At 45.7% G+C, this 21,285-nt stretch overlaps 1 protein-coding gene across 2 annotated transcripts in view; it reads right to left on the bottom strand.

Annotated features, from left to right (window-relative positions):
• CNTNAP2 (contactin associated protein 2) overlaps positions 1–21,285 on the bottom strand; it is a 2,759,350-nt gene that overhangs the window by 1,097,113 nt on the left and 1,640,952 nt on the right. For both annotated transcript variants that reach the window (XM_069211508.1, XM_069211509.1), the window contains exon 10: positions 7,870–8,041. In XM_069211508.1, coding sequence (XP_069067609.1) covers positions 7,870–8,041 — 172 coding nt within the window. The remainder of the gene's footprint in view (positions 1–7,869; positions 8,042–21,285) is intronic.

Here is a 21,285-nt window from a genome sequence, read left to right as displayed (position 1 = left end):
TCAAAGAAAAGTCTCTGTTGTTTACAAGATCCTGCCTTGCCCAGGCCAGGCCCCAGATGCACACCAGGGGGTTGGAGACTGCATTGTGTGAGGGTAGGCACGGCTCATTCAGGTGAGTGGCCACTCCTCCCTTCACTCTAGACCAGATGGCTCATAAGGATATGCAGGCTGCGCCCTAGCTCCCTTCGTGTCACTGTCCAGGGGAGATTCACAAGAATCCCAACTGTCAGTCTGACCCAGACAGGGAATCTACAAACAGGCAGAGTCACAGAATGCTTTAAACAAGAAAATGGCTACTTTCTAAAAGTGGCATTTTCAAACTAACAATCTGAAAAACAACTTCACTAAAAGATGTGTTTTTAAATTGTTAGTTCAGAGATCCCAAACCCCACATGTCTCTACTACTCTCAAAGGGAAAATGCCCTTTAGGGATATTTAAAGGCAGCCACCATGTTAACCTATGAGAGAGATAGGTCTTGCAACAGTGAGAACCACATTTGGCAGTTTTGCACTGTTAGGACAAGTAAAACACATCAGTACATGTCCGACCTTTAACATACACTGCACTCTGCCATGGGGCTACCTAGGGCCTACCTTAGGGGTGCCTTACATGTATAAAAAAGGAAAGTTTGGGCTTGGCAAGTGCATACATTTTCCAGGCCGAGTTGGCAGTTTAAAACTTCACACACAGACACTGCAGTGGCAGGTCTGAGGCATGTTTACAGGGCTGCTCATGTCGGTGGCACAATCATTGCTGCAGGCCCACTAGTAGCATTTGATTTACACGCCCTAGGCACCTCTAGTGCCCTTTACTAGGGACTTACTAGTAAATCAAATATACCAATCATTGAAAAGCAAATTACACATATGATTCTACATACTGAATGTTAGAAATGGGGTCTCTAATGGGCAGAGGTATACACCCATGTCGAAGTAGGGACCACAATCCTAGTCAGGGTAAGTCACACACAATCCAAATTATCCTGTGCCCCCCCTCAGGTAACTTGACACTGAGCAGTCAGGCTTAACTTAGAAGGCAATGTATAAAGTATTTGTGCAATAAATCATGAAATAACACAGTGAGAACACCACAAAAAGACACCACACAGGTTTAAAAAAATATAGGATATTTATCTGATTAAATTAAGGTCAAAACGATCAAGATGTGATAATCACAAATTGAAATATCACTTTTGAAATGATAAGTAGTCTTTCATTCTTAAAAGCAACGACTGAGTCCTGCAAGCACAAAGTACCTGGTTTGCATCAAAATTAGATGCATGAAGAACACAGAGGAGGAGATGCGTGGAAAAAGGTAGGTGTGCGTCGGTTTTCTGGGTGCACTCATACGATGCATCGATTATTTTCCACGCGGCCATGGCTTTAAGTCGATTTCCAGCATGCAGGCTTGAATCCTCTTGGCATTGCGGAGTCTTTTGACCCCCAGGGACGATGTGTGGAAATCCTGGACGTGCGGGAAGAAGTCACAGCTGTTGCATCAATCCGGTGGGAGATGCGGCAGTATTTCTGCTGCACGGCTGGCGGTTTGTTATTTCCTCTCGCAGAAAGTCGGGCTGCTTCGTTCTGGCTCAGTGATGCATCGATCCGGTGGGCTGTGCATCTAAGTTCCGGTCGTAACGTTGCTGCTGTATTGATCTCCACTGGGGGAGCCGGGCTGCATTATTCCGGTTTGGCGATGCAGTGATTTTCCTACCGCTGGACAGGCTGTGAGTCTATTCCAGCAGGCTGTGCATCGATTTTAACCACACAAGGAGTTTCTTTGCAGAGATTGTCTTTTTGGTCCTGAGACTTCAGGAACAGGAGGCAAGCTCAATCCAAACCCTTGGAGAGCCCTCCTCAGCAGAGCCAGAGGCCAGCAAGGCAGCAGGGCAACAGCAAGGCAGCAGTCCTTCACAACAAAGCAGTCCAGGTGAGTCCTTTGGACAGCCAGGCAGCTTCTCTTTGCAGGTTGCAGGTTCTGGAGCAGAGTGTCTTTCCCAAGAAGTGTTTCATTTGGTAGGGTCAGGGACCCAATTTATATACCCAAAAGTGCCTTTGAAGTTGGGGAGACTTCAAAGAGTAGTTTTGAAGGGCACAAGGTCCCCTTTCAGTACAACCCTGTCTGCCAGTGTCCAGTAGGGGGTTTGGCAGTCCATTGTGTGAAGGCAGGCCTTCTACCTTTCCAGCCCAGGAAGACCCATTCAGTATGCAGATGCGTGCAGGTGTCACTGAGCAACCTGAAATACACAAGAGAGCTGTCAACCATCCCAGCCCGGACGTGGATTGGAGACAGGCTGTAAGGCACAGAAGTATGTTAAGTGCAGAGAAATGCTCACTTTCTAAAAGTGGCATTTCTAAAATAGTGATATAAAATCCATCTTCACCAGTCAGCAGGATTTTGTATTACCATTCTGGCCAGACTAAATATGACCTGTCTACTCCTTTCTGATCAGAATCTACCACTCAAACAGTATATGAGGGTAGCCCTAATGTTAGCCTATGAAAGAAGCAGGCCTCACAGCAGTGGAAAACAAATTTAGGAGTTTTCCACTACCAGGACATATAAAACTCACACATGTATGTCCTGCATTTTACCTACACAGCAACCTGCACTTTGGGTTACCTAGGGCCTACCTTAGGGGTGACTTATATGTAGAAAAAGGGGAGTTTAAGGCTAGGCAAGTACTCTTAAATGCCAATTGTGAAGTGGCAGTGAAACTGCACACACAGACCCTGCAATGGCAGGCTTGAGGCATGGTTAAGGGGCAACATATGTGGGTGGCACATCCAGTGCTGCAGGCCCACTAGTTTCATTCAATCTAAAGGCCCTGGGTATCTGCCGTGCACTTTACTAGGGTCTTACAAGTATATCAAATATGCCAATTGGGTAAGAATCAATGTTACCATGTTTTAGGGAGACAGCATATGCATTTTAGCACTGGTAAGCAGTGGTAAAGTGCACAGAGTCCTAAAACCAGCAAAAATAGTGTCAAAAAAAGTGGAAGCAGGCAGGCAAAAAGTTAGGGGTGACCACCCTAAGGCTGATAGGTCTAAGAGGGAGCACTTGCACTTTAGCACTGTTCAGCAGTGGTAAAGTGCCCAGAGTAACAAAAAAAGCCAAAACAGAGTCCAGCACACAGCAACAACCTGTGAAGCAGAGGCAAAAAGTTAGGGGAGACCACACCAAGGATGTCAGGTCAAACAAAAAAAAACAAAAAAACGTACCTGCCATTATTAACCACCCGCCAACACCTTCCTTACCGAGCTTGCAGCTATACTTCCTGCTTTCATTCAAAACAGATGAGCAGACCAGTGCTGGCAGGCTCTCGGAGACCGATCAGCGTGGCCTCGAAGTCTCAAGGACGTAAAAATAGTGTGTAATGAGTTTTGTTATCAACTGTTGCTAAGTCATAGTTGTGAATTGCCAGAGATAGAGGCTTCAAATGGAAGTCACGCATAACATAACACATTATTCCAATGCTATAAAATGAAAACTTCTTTCAAGAAAACACGATGAAGTAATTCCGATTTGGCTGAAATTGCAGACTTTTAAAGTCAGTAAATCAGTTCCGCAGCAGAGCTTATGGAAGATTGCCTAAAACGCTTTAACATGTTTCAAAATTTCCATTTATTTAAAATGATAGTTGGTTTATCCAGTACCAATTTAGCTTCGAAAGCACTCCCTAATTTTGGAAATTAGGCTAGGTATTAATTAAACCTTTTACTGATGAAGGGCCGTAGACAGCCTTTACTGTATAATTAATATGCTCAGAACTGTGTTTTCTGTTAGCTTCATGAATCATACAGAACTATACAGAAATGGTCACGATTGCCAAGGTGGCTAATATCTGCTCATCGATTGCCACGCATTTGGCATGTTTGTTAGTGCCAACGTTGGAGTTACAGGAAACAGTATCTTGTAAAACAATACTCCACATCTTGTCCTCTTGCTGAGAATGGAATTACATGTATATTTTCAGTACTAGACTGCGGGAAGGGAAATTGTCACTTTTAGTTTTATGTAGATTTTATCACCGATTAGGTTATCCTTCACATTGGTTAATGTCAATTATTTGTGATAGCAGGTCAAAAAAATCCAGCTCCTGAGCAAGAAAGAACGGCGTAGCAGTGTATGTCTACAGAAGGAAAAGTGAATTTTTGTAAGCACCAATGGATACTTGAATCCTGCAGCAAAAATCCACAATGGGCATAAAACTGAAGTTGAGTTGTATCTTCATTGGGTTCACTTGGCACATTTTCCCTTTCAACAAGATATGAAAGGGTTTCCATGTTCCACCTTTATAAAAAGTTATTTATCTCCCTTCTTGTTGGTTTAAAAATTCCTGGGGGAGTTTCTTGGATATTATGGTTTCAACTGGGAATAAAAATCCCTACTCATTTTGCTGACCTGAGCCAAATGTTTACTTTCCAATGGTGTTGCTGGTTTTCATCAAGGAAAGTGCAGCTTCTTCTTTTACTTGGATCTTCCACAATTTCCTCCTCTGTAGGAAGCCAACTTTGCCCAGAAATGTCCTTCACTCAATGGTAAGTTCAGAAGGTAGGAACAAGTATGTATTTTCCTTGTCAGTTTGCATGTGTGTCCCAGATTCCAGTTGTGTGAGTCAGTGACTTTCTTTATAGCGATTACCAGTCACCCACTGCTCTGTATGAGTGTTAGTCGAATGTTATATTACTGAGCATATGTGCGGTACATTCTGTTTGTACATTTTGCCATATATGTGTAGTACATTTCCACAGGGCATTTTGGATACAGCATGTCCAGGATTTCGGTGACTGAAGTCTGTTTACAGAATGTTGGCTCTATTTAAACCCAGTTCACTAAGTTGAGCCCTTGTCGTTCTGCATCTCTCATATCCGTGTCTCTTCATGGTCATTTCTCCCTGTTTTGCTTTACCCCAGTGTGTGTCTTCGGTGTATGTGTCTCCCTGCGTTCTGTGTGCCAGTGTGTCTCTATCCCATTGTCTACCTGACTCAAACTATAAGTCTATGTATGGGCTGTAGTTCTAAAAGACTGCCTTTTGTGAGGAATATTTTGTCTTACAAAATATACCTTCTTTACAGAGTTGTTGACATTGGAGGCAGGATCATGAATGTGAATAGGTAAATCTGTAGTACCTCTCCTGTAGTTCTCAGTGTCATAGACTTCGGCACTTTAGGTTTAATAATTTCATTGATTCAAGCAATGACCCATATATATATACACGCTAGAATGTTTGCTTATGCAATATTGGATCCATTTGCTTTTTTATGGCACTCAAAATCATGGTCATAGCTGTCAGTGGTGCAACAGGTTCAACAGCACTGCGGCCTAGTAGATTTATGGACCATTAGGATCAATGAATCAGTTACTACACCACCGAGTACAAGGTGCTTTGTCACCTTTGATTTCGTAGCTACTTAATTAAGGCAAATAATGTGATAAGACTGTGGCACCATTGGTAAAAATGTATTATGCGGACTAAAATACACACTCAATGTGACTTACTATGGATTAACACTTTAGTAGCTGATTTTTACCAATCTTAAAATACATGCATGGTGTTAGACCTGACATGCCTTAGGGTGGTCACCCCTAACTTTTTGCCTGCCTCCCTCCACTTTTTGGACCCTGTTTTGCTGGCTTTTAGACTCTGCGCACTTTACCACTGCTAACCAGTGCTAAAGTGCATATGCTCTCTTCCTTTTTAAACATGGTAACTCTGGATCATACCTGATTGGACTATTTAATCTACTTATAAGTCCCTAGTAATGTGCACTACATGTGCCTAGGGCCTGTAGATTAAATGCTACTAGTGGACCTGCAGCACTGGTTGTGCCACCCACTTAAGTAGCCCCCTTAACCTTGTCTCAGGCTTGCCATTGCAAGGCCGGTGTGTGCAGTTTCACTGCCACCTCGACTTGGCATTTAAAAGTAATTGCCAAGCCTAGAACTCCCCTTTTTCTACATATAAGTCACCCTTAATGTGTGCCCTAGGTAACCCCTAGGGCAGGGTGCTGTGTAGGTAAAAGGCAGGACATGTACCTGTGTAGTTATATGTCCTGGTAGTGTAAAACTCCTAAATTCATTTTTACACTACTGTGAGGCCTGCTCCCTTCATAGGCTAACATTGGGGCTGCCCTCATACACTGTTGAAGTGGTAGCTGCTGATCTGAAAGGAGCAGGGAGGTCATATTTAGTATGGCAAGAATGGTAATACAAAATCCTGCTGACTGGTGAAGTCGGATTTAATATTACTATTCTAGAAATGCCACTTTTAGAAAGTGAGCATTTCTTTGCACTTAAATCTTTCTGTGCCTTACAATCCACGTCTGACTGGGCTTGGTTGACAGCTCCTTGTGCATTCACTCAGACACACCCCAAACACAGGGTACTCAGCCTCACTTGCATACATCTGCATTTTGAATGGGTCTTCCTGGGCTGGGAGGGTGGAGGGCCTGCTCTCACACAAAGGACTGCCACACCCCCTACTGGGACCCTGGCAGACAGGATTGAACTGAAAGGGGACCTGGTGCACTTCTTAGCCACTCTTTGAAGTCTCCCCCACTTCAAAGGCACATTTGGGTATAAAACAGGGCCTCTGCCCTACCTCATCAGACACTTGCTGGAGAAGAAACCTGAACCAGAAACTACATCCTGCCAAGAAGAACTGCCTGGCTGCTCAAAGGACTCACCTGTCTGCTTTCTACAAAGGACTGCTGCCTTGCTGTTGCCCTGCTGCCTTGCTGAACTCTTGTCTGGCTGTGAAAGTGCTCTCCAAGGGCTTGGATAGAGCTTGCCTCCTGTTCCCTGAAGTCTCAGGACCAAAAAGACTTCTCTTTTTCACTTGGACGCTCCGTGCGCTGAAAATTTCGACGCACAACTTGTTCCGCGGCGAGAAAAACGCCGCACACCGACGCTGATCGACGCGACGCTCTTGGGACGACCGAAACTCCGACGCACGGCTTCGCAAGGACAACGCCGCCCAACCTCTAGAGGAGAAATCGACGCGACGCCTGCCGTGAGATCGTAATTTCAACGCGCAGCCCCGCAGACCGACGTCTAGAGGAGAAATCGACGCGACGCCTGCCGTGAGATCGTAATTTCGACGCGCAGCCCCGCAGACCAACGCGCAGCCGGAGAACAAGCAGGAAAATCCACGCACGGACCCGGGACATCTGGTAATCCCCGCAATCCACAGAAAGATACTGTCCGGGCACCGGAAAACGACGCACGACTTCCCCGCGTGGAAAATAACGACGCAAGTCCCGTGTGCTGGGGAGAAATCGACGCACACACCCTTTTTCCACGCACCTCTTCCTCTGTGGCCCTCTGAGGAGATTTTACCACTCTAAACCAGGTACTTGTGCTAGAAAGAGACTTTGTTTATATTCTAAAGACTTAAGACACTTTATATCACTTTTCAGTGATATCTCTACAATTTCCCATTGCAACTTTTTTCTTTTTGACCTACAATTATCCTGATAAATATCATATATTTTTCTAAACACTGTGTGGTGTATTTTTGTGGTGCTATATTGTATGATTTATTGCACAAATACTTTACACATTGCCTTCTAAGTTAAGCCTGACTGCTCGTGCCAAGCTACCAGAGGGTGGGCACAGGATAATCTTGGATTGTGTGTGACTTACCCTGACTAGAGTGAGGGCTTTTGCTTGGACAGGGGGTAACCTGACTGCCAACCAAAAACCCAATTTCTAACACATGGACATTGCATTAGTATTGCATCTAACGTTATCATATAACAAGCTATCTCCATGACCCATAATACTTAAAACATCGGTCGGATGTCTTCATGTCACCATGGTTGAAGAAAAATGTATATTTAAAATATCAAGACTGCACTCACCTATCTATGATGGCGCACATGTCGATGCTGACATTTGCAAAGTTTTCTGGGTCGCCTTGCTCAATAGCACGAAGATCCACAAGCTGATCGTCTACATGAATAAGCTGCATGCATCCTTGGAAAAAGTGCTGAAGCAGAGAGTGATCCGAGCTGTTCATCTGTTGATGGAAACCTGTGGAAAAGGGTGAACCACTGTCAGGACTGGAGGGCAGCTTTAGAAATGTACTTTTCTAAGACTGCACATGCGTTCTTTAAAGTGTTGCTATGAATAAGAGCAGATGTCATGCTACCATAGCAACTTAAAATCTAAAGCCTATGCATTTTCCTGCATTTGAGGTACTGTTGTTTTCTTGAATGTTAAGATATATTTTCATTGAATGATTAAAGGGATATCATTTTCAAAGCTATCATTTAAGGGAAATCTTAGCATGCAGTGTAAAAGACGTTAGTACTCAGTGTATATTTCATTTATGGGTAAGGAGGTGTAGCAGCTGCTCTAAAGGTCCTATTTACTATATGTACATTCCATTCTTGCCTCCCCTTCTTCGAAAAACCATGAGCAGGCCAGGAGACTTAGCCAACTCCGACCTATCTCCCTGCTATACACTACCCGGTAAAAGTGATGTAAAAAAAATGCCTAGCCAACTGCCCTAACGACAACCACCTCCTCAACACCACTCAATCTGGATTGAGGCCCACTTGCAGTAAAGGGACTGCCCTCATCATTGTCATGGATGACATCCAGATGATCATGGTCAGAAGAGGCACCACAGCCCTCAGCCTACTTGATCTTTCCACAGCCTTCAACACCATTTCCCACCCCACCCTTATCCATCGGCTGCATGAAGCCAGCATCCAAGGACCCAAAGTTCATTTGATTCTCTCCTTCCTAACAGTCTGCACCCAAAGGGTCAGTATGCCCATTTCCACTCGAACACTGTCCACCTCATCTGCAGCATTCCACAATGATCCTCACTAAGTCCCACCCTGTTCAATGCCTATATAATCCCACTCACCAGAATTATCTGTGACCATGACATCAACTTCATATTCAGTGCTGAAGACAACCAGCTCATACTCTCCCTCACCGACAAGACACCAAATGTCTCAACCAATATCTCCACCTGCAGTACCGAAGTCGCTATATGGATGAAAAACAACTGCCTCAGGCTCAACACAGACAAGACAGATGTAGTAATATTCAGCAAAAACACCTCGCTCTGGGACTCCATCTGTGGCCTGCTAAATTTGGACAAGCACTCGTCACAGCAACCTGTGTAAAGAACTTTGCAATAGTAATTGATAACCAGTTCACCATGACCAGCCAATTGAATGCAGTCTCCATCTTCTGGTTCCAAACACTGAAGATGCTCAATAGGATCTTCAAATTGCTCTCCATCAGCACTCTCAGAACCACCATCCAAGCCCTCATTAACAGCATGCTGGACTATATCAGCGCACATTATGACCGAAACAACACTCACCTGGTCACAAGACTCCAGACTATACAAAACTTAGCAACCAGGCTCACCCTCAATCTCCTACACTGCATTGACATCATCACACAGCTCAGAGAGCTCCCAAACCACAAACAAGCACTCTTTAAACTCCTCACACACACACACACATAAAGCCTACAGATTAGTCCCATGTATCTCAACAATAGAATAAACATTCACAAAACTACCATACACATCTGCTAAGCCAGATTCATGTTCACACCAAGCCACCCCATACACAGAACCAAATCCAGTGGTTGTGCCTTCTCCTACCCCGCTCTTTACACCTGGAATGATTTGTCCTTCACATCAAAGCTACCTCCTCAGTTACTGAAGGCCACAAGAAACTGAAGACCTGGGTCTTCACCTAACGTGGTCCAAGCTCTGCCTATCCTGCTCCTGCTTCAGTGCCAGGATAACCTCCTGGGTGAGTCACGTACTATACAAATACTGTACACAGAGCCTAATATACCAAGAGACACCCACTCTCAACACAAGGGTAAAGACAGCTAAACCAATGGCAAAATAGCTGTCCTTGCTTGTTTTTTACCTAAAATATCAATGTGAAGTACATACGTGCGAAAATTGTGTTCATATGCGAAGGGAATTCAGTAAAATATTATTTTTGCACAACCCTCCAAATATAAATTTAATTAATTAAAAAAAAACATTACATATATGTTTTTGCACTGAAAAAAATATGGTACCATATATCAATAAATGGTATTGGTAAATTCGGAATGTAGGGCCTAATTATGTATCAGGAAGAACAGTAGTCCCGAGATGGGATCAGCTTTATCATGAGTGACTAGTCTGGTATTCTCATACCCATTTTTCCTGGGTGCAGGAACACTGAACCCAATTTTATTGCCAAAAATGTTCATCTGGCAACATTGAATGAAGCCTCGGCTGTAACACCCTCTTTCATCCTTTTTCAATGGTAAGAGGGGAGGGTCATGCAATGCTTCATTTCACTTTCCCTCCCTTTTCAAAACTTCTTCCTCACCCAACTGCAATCCTGGCCCCTACACACATCTACCACCTCCTCAGAGCAGGTGGCAAGTGGTTGAATTAATTGACAAGTACAGGGAATATCATGCAGCGTTCCACCTAGTAAAAGTGGATCATCACAGTAATTCCCTATTGGATGAGTATTCACTTGCAATAGCAGGATGACAGGAATTTATTAAGGAAATTCTACCTGGGAGCAATAATTACAATCATCCGGAATTTCCTCATAGAAGAGCAGCACTCCTGCTCTGAAATCACACAGAATATACTGCAATCCCGCAACAGATTCCGCTTGATTCTCCCACATAGTGCAACACTCAAATTGAGGACCAGATGTATCATTATTTGATGCTGCACAATGCAGCAAGACAACTTGCTGAGATGAGTCAGATGGAGAGAGCTGGAATGCATCATATTAACTAAAATATAGTGCTTTCCTGTTCTCTCGCTCTGTGCTTGTTAAATCAGTACGGCTTAGCACCAGCGCATGCACCCCTGCGTCATGGTGCAAGGGTGCTTGCATGGCAGACAGGATTATTTTTGGGGAGTAAGGGACAGGGACACTGTCCTGCACAAAAACAATTCTTAGAGGCTCTTTCCTCTTTCTAGAGTTGGAAGGAGGAAAAACCTCATTGGTGGCATTTGGATGAGTTAGCAACAGTCTGAGGTTTCATTTGATCCCTTTAATTGCTCACATTAGTTCAAGCGTAAAACAAGCACATGACACTATCCCGTTTGAGATTTGTGTAGGAAGATTCATGGGAGTTCAACATACAGTAGGGTAGCACTGACAATGAGAAACAAAAGAGTCACATTAAGTTTCCTTGCAAGTTTGGTTTAGCTGTGGGATGATAGGGGATTTATCCATGTTTCACTAAGCCCCGAGACATTTACTCCCTTTCTAAGTCCAGGCAACCTCTCCAATGTCTACTGCTCCCTCGTAACACCTGCTTATGAATAAATTCGTTTTAGTCAAGATCACATAGGAGTTGAAAAAATGTCATAGATATTCTCGATAAAAGCAGCCATGCTGAGTTCCCTGGTGAGTACCCAAGTGGTAGAATGCTCACTGGACTTAACTTTCTATTCCTCAAACTCTTCACATGGTGCATGCACAATGAAGTGGCCGTGCAGGAAAGATTCTGATGTTGGAACGGGTCCACTTGACTGTTACAATCAAGCCTTTGTATCGCTTTAGAAATACTTTGTAACCGAATGTCTAAAGACAGTGAAATTAGGGCACTCCTTCCTTTGTCCAAGGAAAGCTGATATATGATACCAACTCAGTATGAAGAACTGAATAGCGAAAGATCCTATTATGTGTATTGGTTTTATAACGTGGTCAGTTTATTGGTGAATCTAATCCATATAAAGTAAACAAGAATTTATAAATCCAGTGCTCCAATAAAGAAGAGCATTGTCAATAACAAATGAGGAAAGGCTTTCTTTGAACTGCAAGAGATTCCTATGTTGTTTACATTTACTTCTTAAAAAGATATGCATACAGAAAACTATAAAGCGTCTTCTTGGCCCTCTAGTTGGGAATACCTTCAATATCCTTTTTTTTAACAGTAGCTGTCTTTGAAAGAATTAGTTTTTGTATAGCAAAATCCTCCGAGCAGTTTTGCTGTTTCCGGTAAATTGCAATGCCTGCCCTTATTAGTAGAAAGTGGAATAGCTAACTTGCCCCATCCCCATACTCGTATCCATGACCAAATCAGGCCGTATCTCTTTTCAAATAAAATAACTACCTAACCTCTGCAAGAATGTCATCAACGTTGCTAATCATAAAAATACTTATTGCGGACCAATATCACTCGACCCATAAAGTTACCCACAGAAGTGTATCAATCCAAAAAATAAATGGAGGTATCGCAGGAATCCCCTTTCCAGAGGGAAGAGAGACTTTCTCAATCTAGAAAGAATGGGGGACACTCTCTCTAATCAAACTCACATCACAAAAACTATCCCATACCTAGCCTAATCATTCAAAGGTAAAAATTAAACCTCTAATTAAGCACCCTTCTGGCACAAGAATATATTTTTTTTCTTCTTTTTGTTAGATCTTTACCCTCTCTAGTAGTGGCATGCTTCATCATCGAGTCTCATACTGCTCCCTAAAAAGCAGGATGGGCTTGACCATGTTCCAAGGAGCACTTTGGATATTTTTCCTGCTTGGGTCCTAATAAAGATACAAGTACCTCAAACAACCAAGGTGCCCCTTTATTCGCAGTTGTTTGGGTATGGTAGAAAAGAGTTATGTTTAAAACGAGAAAAGGATATAATGGTCCTAAAACCCTGCAATTGTCAACACGTTTCACCCCCTATATTGACATGACAGCAAACGTGCTCAAAATTTTCCTTATGTCTTTTTTCTCTTACCCGAGAGGGGCGTGTGTAATAGATCAGCGTCTTCTTACTAAGAGGGCTAATGAACTCTTGGGAACTATTACTCCCATGTTCCCATGTCTTTGGAAACAACTGCGCATTCACCTACGTTATCACGCATCACATATGGGTAGGGAACCTGGCTTGTCAAACGACCGGGAATACAAATAGCAGCAATTAATCTACAAGTAGTTGTGGAGTTGGTTGGAGATGTGTGATTGAAAGTATGTGAATACTCCGGCCTGCTTCCCTTGACGAAGTAAGTGAACCTTTCATAGGTTTTTGACCACTCAGTTTCAAATTCTTCTGAGGTGGCTTTTCTTTACACGTAACGCTGTCTGTACCTCATGTAAGTCTGATTTACAGGGTGTTTCTTTTCTCTTCTTCGTGTGTGTGTTGACGTGATTCCTCATAATAGTGTGCGGAGACAGGGGCATGCCTCCCTTTGCTCCCATGTGGCTATAAGGGATTCTCAAGTGGTTAAGTCCTTTTTAAAGAAATGCGATGTTTGCTATATATCATGTGGAATTAGCTACTGAAGCATGACATGTAGGGCCTTGTTGACCCTTATATTTAATGAAATCACATAGGGCAGTGGTTCCCAACCTGTGGTCAGAGACCTCTAGGGGTCCACAAAGCCTCTTCAGCGGGCCTGTGACTTCGTAGGAAATTAAATAATATTAACAGATTAATAAAGTGTATATCAATAAAGTGGCTAAATGCACAAATGAAAAATTTCAAACGTACTGTAAATGTGACGGAATTTAAAATTGGAGGCTAAAAATGAAATTAGTATCTCCAGATTGATTTGTGAGAGTAGTGCAGGTGCATCTAACAGAATACAGTAGGGATGTTGTGTGGCTTCAACTGAATTTAGAGAAGTTCGAACCTTCCTATAAAAATATTTGTTTTATTTATATTTGTTTTGCAAATTAAATAAAGAGAGTTATCATTTGTGTTTGTGTTTGATGAATGCTTCTTCTGTATTTTTTGCGTACTGTTTTGAATTTCAATTCATCGATAATGTTTAGGCCGGGCTTCCTGGCATCCAGTAATGACTCAGTTGCGGACCCTGGATTCTAATAATGATTCCCGGGTTTCAATAATGATAAAGTGGGAGTCCACAGAAGTCAAAAGGCTGGGAACCACTGACATAAGGAATTGCAAGTGCATGAGTGCATATAAGAACTAAACTATATGTTTCTGACCACAAAGCAAGATGCAAGAACAATGGTCACAATCTGGTGCTAAGACTAAAATTAAACTTCAAAGCTGGAGATTTTGTGCAGTGAATTTCCACTGAATGAGTGCATGCAAACCTGAGCTGTGTGGTCCAAACATCAGGCATGATGCAACTAAATGGGCAACAATGCAGAGCGATGGATAAAAATAATTTCACTATGGCATCATTCTGACAATCACTCCTATGTTATGTACTTTGACCCCAAACAATAAAACAGCAAGGCAGCTATTTTAAGCGTGTAGTAATCCCTCTATGCATGCATGTATGTGTGCATTGAATGACTGAATGAATATGTACATCAAGGCAACATAACTTATGTCTTGGTGAAAGCTCTAGGCCTAAGTGGCATTTAATATAGGAGCTGAAACATGTCAACAATAGTAGGGTTTAGGACCATTATGTCCTTATACCCTTTAAAACATAACTTTTTAACCATACCCAAACAACTGCGAATAAAGGGACACCTTGGTTGTTTGAGGTATTTTTGTCTTTATTCAGACCCCGGCAGGAAAAATATCCTGAAACATGATTCAGACCATTCTGGTTTTCATGGACCAGGATGAGACCCAATGATGAAGCAGACAAGTGTGCAGGTCTTGACTGTCTTTTATTTGGCCTCCTGGGTGCCCAGCGACTGGTAGAAGCAAATCTTCAGCTGTGACAACCATCTTGGTGATTTGGGCAACTTTAGCTCCTGTGTCCCTGGTTCTATTTCCAGGAAATCAACTGACTGATCCTTGAAGTCACTGCTGTTGTTGGATGTCGGGAATCAACTTTTCCCCGAGCAAGGAGCTGTAGGCACAGCCCAAACTTTGATAGCCCAGAGTGGCCCTAAGGGGACCACGTGGTCATTAGCCAATGGGCTACTGCCCCTCCACCTAGTGATGAAGTTCCTGTGATGTGTGCCATCTGGCTATCCCAGAATACCACACTCTTGTCCCATTCAAGATGGCACAACCCTCTTTCGGTAGCCATGAGCTTGGTAGCTCACCCTAGAGGTGTGGATACCTGAGGGCTACATGCCAATGGTAAATCCAGTTTAGATGCAAGTTTCCCCTCTCTGGCCCTGTCTCCCTGCTATCTACAGGAATAAAAGGCATCCTTCTCTTTTCTGCTCAGGGGTCCGGGTCAAGTGCCCCATCAAAGGTGGCTTCCCCTCTGAAGCCCACCTCTGGGCTAACCCCCTCAGTGGCCATGCAGGCAAAGGAGGTGACACCTTGCTGCTGCAGCACTGCCTTTGTTCCTGAGCCTGGGAGTTGTTCACACATCTCCCCAGGTGGTCAGAAAGCTGTCTGTGTGTGTGTGCCTGTGTGAGACTGATAACGCGTCCAGCCCTTATAAATTACCTGTACCTGGACACGTTGGAGGTCGGTGGATCTTTTAACCGAGTCGGGCTCTCCTCATCCTAAAATAGTCGAGTCACTCAGATCCATAATCAATAACTATTGTAATCGGTAATCAATACTCGATTAATAGATCAATATATCACATCAGAAGTCAATAACAGTTTGTAATTCGGCGCACCATGACCTTTCAGTCATGAATAACCACACCAGTTTATTAAAAGTTAGTGAATTTATTTCCCTATATTAGCAAAGCTAACACGATGTATATAAGTCTCAAAACCAAATGATATACGCATATGAACATTACTGGCTGTCCATAACGGCGGAAGAAACGCAATCTACGCAAAATCTGAACAATGATACACTCAGTTATCGCAATGCAAATCACTAATATGACTAACTGTATTTGACTAATTTCATACATTGGTCAGCATAACAAGATTTCAAATTGACATGGTGCATCAAATGAATCCCTCGACTAACCTCTAATTAGCATTGGCATGTGGGACTTCATGCAAAACGAATTTAGTCAACACAAATTTGGAAAACTTCTAGCTAGGACCCTATCAAAATAGCAGTTGGTACCTAAAAGGAAAAACACAATGCATAATACAATTATCCTTTCATATTTACCAAATACAATCAGCATTCAAGAAAAGTCTTCGTCCTTCAGGTACCGGTTCGATCAGCATGGGGCAAGTTTCAAAGGGGCAAAGTTAAGGGCAAGCTTCCTTGCAGCGGCAAGGAGAATGGGGCAAAGTTACTGCATGGGCAAGACGGGGCAAATCAAAGTTAAAGTCTCTAGGGTGAGAATTCTTAAAGTCTCTTTCTCTCAGATAGAGAAAAGGGCATCAGGGTGTTGTCCAAAAATGGAGTCTGGCATCTGGCTTCAAACTGGCATCGAGGAAAAATGGCTGACTTCTCTTTGTCCAGTGGGTTTAAGCAAGAAACATTCCAAATTCTGCAGGGTCTTCCATTGGAGGATTCATAGGTTGGCTTCAAATTGTCCAATGAAAATTGTCTTTTACTAGCGCTCATTTATGCATACACTGTCCTTGGAGCCTTGGAACACAAGTTGTAACATGGTTTGCCAATTATTTTACTATCTGTACCTTCATTGTCCGCACCTGCAGACTGACCTTGTATCAAAGGGAATGAAACCGGCCTAGTACGAAACCTTGGAGATAAGTGTATTAGTCAGCTCTACTGGAAAAATACAACTTCAAGCAAGAATATATGTTTAATTAGTTCAAGGAAAAGCCACGCAGTTAGAATTCGAGACCAGGCAACTAGGCCAAAGCCTCTACTAAATTTAAGCTAAGCAAAACAGTTTCAAACAAGAAATCATGGCATACATTTACAATTATGACGGATTACTACATTTCCAATACTTCATGATTAGTAAAGCTCGTTTACAATGATGGCGAACTACCCCGAGGGCACAATTTCCCTCGTACATTTTTTTCTTTACTAAAATCACACTACATTATATGCTTTTGATTACATGATATGTATGAATATATGTTGGACCCTCTTTTCTGCGTCATCAAGACTACTGGCTGAACAGAGCACAGTGGCAACTTTCTAAAAGTTGGCTACCCTTAAAAGTGACAATTAGTTTTATCCTGGCCATCAGGTCACATTAAATGCCACAATTAGTTTGATACCTGTTAGACTTTTCATCCCTGGCGTGGTCTCCCTTAACTTTTTGCCTCTGTTCCCCAGGTTGTTGATGTGTGCTGGACTCTGATTTTACTGTGTTTGTTACTCTGGGCACTTTACCACTTCTAACGAGTGCTAAAGTGCAAGTGTTCCTTTACAAAATGTGTATGTAATTGGCTTATCCATGATTGGCATATTTGATTTACTAGTAGGTCCCTAGTAAAGTGCACTGGAGATGCCAGGGTCTGTAAATCAAATGCTACAAGTGGGCCTGCCGAACTGGTTGTGCCACCCACATAAATAGGTCTGTTATCATGTCTCAGACCTGCCACTGCAGTGTCTGTGTGTGCAGTTTTAACTGTACATTCCACCTGGCAAGTGTACCCATTTGCCAAGCCTAAACCTTCCCTTTTCTTACATGTCAGATACCCCTAAGGTAGGCCCTAGTTAGCCCCAAGGGCAGGGTGCAGTGTATGGTTAAGGTAGGACATATAGGTGGTCATTACAACCCTGGCGGTCGGTGTTAAAGCGGCGGTAAAACCGCCAACAGGCCGGTGGCAAAAAAATGGAATTACGACCGTGGCGGAAACCACCAACAAAGACAACCACTTTAACACTCCGACCGCCACGGCGATACAAACAAACAGTGCGGCGGTCACCGCCAACAGACAGGCGGGAGACAATGTACCGCATACAGTATCACAACCTACCAATCCGCCACCTTTTACGGGGCAGATTCACCGCGAACAAAAACATGGCGGAAACAGGACTTTGAAGGGAAAACGCTAACCTCTGCACACCCCACGAGGAACCAGGACGCCATGGAACCCGAGCTCCACATTTTACCAGCCTTTATCTTCTTGCTCCTCTACCAGGAGCACGAACTCCGGCGGTGAAGACCACAGTGAGTACTGCACCTACGACACAGGGGAGGGGGGAGGGAAAAAACTGTGACACACACACGCAACACGCAACACCCCCACCCTCACCCACGGCAACACACACACTAATACAGCATGATACATTACAGTTACACCCCCCCAACCCCCCCCGGAAGAATGCAAAGACAAAAGGAAATGAGGCAAATGATTGTAATATATTCAAATTCAGTAGTCAAATAATATACATACACTATTTCATATATATACACCAAGAATATTAGTCCAGGGTATTCCACCCTTAAAGTCTGTGGACCACTGGGCCCACACTGCATGGGCGAGGCCCACACAAGATACCCGAACATGGCGGAGAGAACACTGCAGGGGCATCAGATAGAAATAAAACAGGCACCTCAGGGGGAAAGGAAAGGGGGGGCACCTCAGCTGGTTGAATGCACGACGCCAAATCCACGAGGGGGCCCCATGCCCACTGTTCAATCCTGGGGAGTGCAAAGCCACAGTCTCACAAGTCTCTACAGTGGGTGGTTTGCCCACTGTTCAATCCTGGGGCGTGCAAAGCCACAGTATCACAAGTCTCTACAGTGGGTGGTTTGCCCACTGTTCAATCCTGGGGAGTGCAAAGCCACAGTCTCACAAGTCTCTACAGTGGGTGGTTTGTCCACTGTTCAATCCTGGGGAGTGCAAAGCCACAGTCTCACAAGTGGATAACATTCTCCACAGGTTTCTGGAGAGGGCTTTGTGCCCAGGGTGCTTCATCCTGCCAAGGACAGAGGTAGTGAATGTAAATCTCCACTGGTTCTGGAGGAGGCTTGGTGCCCAGAGTGCTTTATCCTGCTCGTGGCGGCCTCAGTAGCGTCAGTGCTTTTGGTGCTCATGGGCCTGCGGTGCTTGTGGCGGCGGCGTCTTTGGCAGCGGTGCTTGGGGCAGTGGTGTCCTTGGCAGCGGTTCTTGTGGCGGCAGTGTTCTTGGCAGCGGTGCTTGTGGCGGCAGTGTCTTTGGCAGCGCTTCAGCTGCTGGCGGTCCTGTCTTGGGCAGCGGGGCTGCTGGCGGTCGCCTCCTGGGCAACGGGGCTGATGCTGGGGTTCCTGTCTGGGCCAGCGGGGCTGCTGGCGGTCGCCTCCTGGGCAGCGGGGCTGATGCTGGCGGTCCTCTCTGGGCCAGCGGGGCTGCTGCTGGCGGTCCTGTCTTGGGCAGCGGGGCTGCTGGCGGTCGCCTCCTGGGCAGCGGGGCTGATGCTGGCGGTCCTGTCTGGGCCAGCGGGGCTGCTGGCGGTCGCATCTGGGCTGATGCTGGCGGTCCTGTCTGGGGCAGTGGGGCTGCTGGCGGTCGCCTCCTGGTCAGCGGGGCTGATGGTGGTCTTCCCTGCCGTGCTGATCTTCCCAGACTTGTCGGGTTTCTTGTGCCCCTTCCCCACCTTGGAAGGTGTTGCAGCTGACTCCACACTCCCACCTGTACCCCTGGGAGCGGCTTTGGTGGCTGGTGTCTTCCCTCTCTCCCGCCGGGCACTGGCCAACTTTTGATGCTTGATAGGTGGGGGACTGTCCGTGCTGTGGCTCCTTGCCACACTGGCTGCCCTGCTGCCTGGTGCACTCCAGAATCCGGTGACTACTGGCACCACTGGTCCCACCGATGTTGTGGCTGAGGTGCTAGGTTGGGACCTGGAGAGTCGGGCCCTAGGAGACTGATGGGGTGGGGGAGGTGAGGGAAAGAGGTCAAGGGTGGACAGGAAAAGTTTCTTAGGAACACTGGGACGGGTAGCTGGAGGGGGTTTGGGAGTGGAGGAAGAGGTTGTGGTCGTAGGAGGTGTACGTTTGGTGACTTTGGGTGAAGGTGCATGCGGTGGAGGCTGTCGTGAGGTGGATGGCTGTTGGATGGGTGTGTGCCTGCGTTTGTGTACCTTGGGAGGTGGCGTCACAAACACACTGGGAGAGGACACGGCGGATGTGAGAATGGTAGTAGGGGTGGTGACTGCACGTGAGCGGGGTGTGGTAGTGGGTGTGCTGGTGATGGAATTAGTGGCTGTAGATGTGGTGCATGCAGGTGTGAGTGGAGACGAGACTGGGAGGGAGGAGGGAGACGAGGAGGAGGGGGACACGTTGGAGGCAGTGTATGTTGGTATGTCTGCATGTGTGTGATGCTTGCGTGAGTGTCTGTGGGATGTGTGGTGCTTATGTTTGCCTGAGCTTCCTTTGTGTGTTGAGGTGTGTGCATGCTGGTCTGATGGTGTGCTTGGGGTAGGCTGAGGTACAGGGGATTGGGTCTGGGTGGTGGAAGTTGGAGGGGGGAGGCTAGAGACAGGGACAATGGCTGCCATCAGTGCTGAGGCCAGAGTCTGAAAAGCTCGCTGAAGGGCTGCCTGTCCAGAATGAATGCCCTCCAGGAATGCATTGGTTTGTTGCAACTGTCTCTCTACACCCTGGATGGCATTCAAAATGGTAGACTGCCCAGCAGTGAGGGACCTGAGGAGGTCAATGGCCTCCTCACTGAGGGCAGCAGGGGTGACTGGGGCAGGGGCTGAGGTGCCTGGGGCAAAGGAGATGCCCACCCTCCTGGGTGAGTGGGCACGGGGCAAAGGCTGAGGGGCTGCTGGGAGGGCGGTGCTGGAGGGGGGGTGGCGGCTGTACCTGTAGATGCGGGGGGCACAGATGGGGCCGCCACCACAAGGGAGCTCCCATCAGAGGACGAGTCTGTATCACTGGTGCTGCTGTCCCTGTCGTGGAGCTCCCCTCACCCTCCGTCCCACTGGTGAAATCAGACTCCGTAGTGTCACCCTCCAGGGCCATGTGGGATGCAGCTCCCTCCTGCTCCGGTGCCACTGCTCCTCCGCCTGATGATGCTAATGCACACATGTACAGGGAGACCACAAAAAGGGGGGGGGGAGACAGAAGAAAGACATGTTAAGTGCATGCATTACCGCTACCGTTGGCAGACACGACAGACACAGAAGCCCCCTGCACTACGCCGCGCACTTGGGGTCCACTATTCAATCCCTGGACATGGCCTACAAGGCTCTGTCTGATATCTGCACACATGGATGTTACAGGAGCCTGACTAGGTGTAGTTGGCACTGTATCTAGGTGGGGTGGGGTGCCACAGGGTCTGCCTGAAAAACGGGACTTAACTAGCACACTTGCCCTGGCCTAGGGAAACCCACAGCCCACCTCCCCCACCCAGAAAACCTCCACTGCGTGCTGAATCAGCAGAATGAGAGTGTACTCACCCCCTTGTTGCTGCTGTGATGCCCTCAAGCGCCCATACAACTCCGGGTACGCCACCGCCAGGATGCTGAACATCAGGGGGGTCATGGTGCGACAGGCACCCCTCCCACGTTGGGAGGCCATCCCCAGCTGGGCCCCCGCCGTCTTCTT

This window comes from Pleurodeles waltl, chromosome 10, assembly GCF_031143425.1.
Source record: "Pleurodeles waltl isolate 20211129_DDA chromosome 10, aPleWal1.hap1.20221129, whole genome shotgun sequence".
Lineage (NCBI taxonomy): Eukaryota > Metazoa > Chordata > Amphibia > Caudata > Salamandridae > Pleurodeles > Pleurodeles waltl.
The sequence above is the reverse complement of the archived record's forward strand: the minus strand, read 5'-3'. Positions and strand labels throughout refer to the sequence as shown.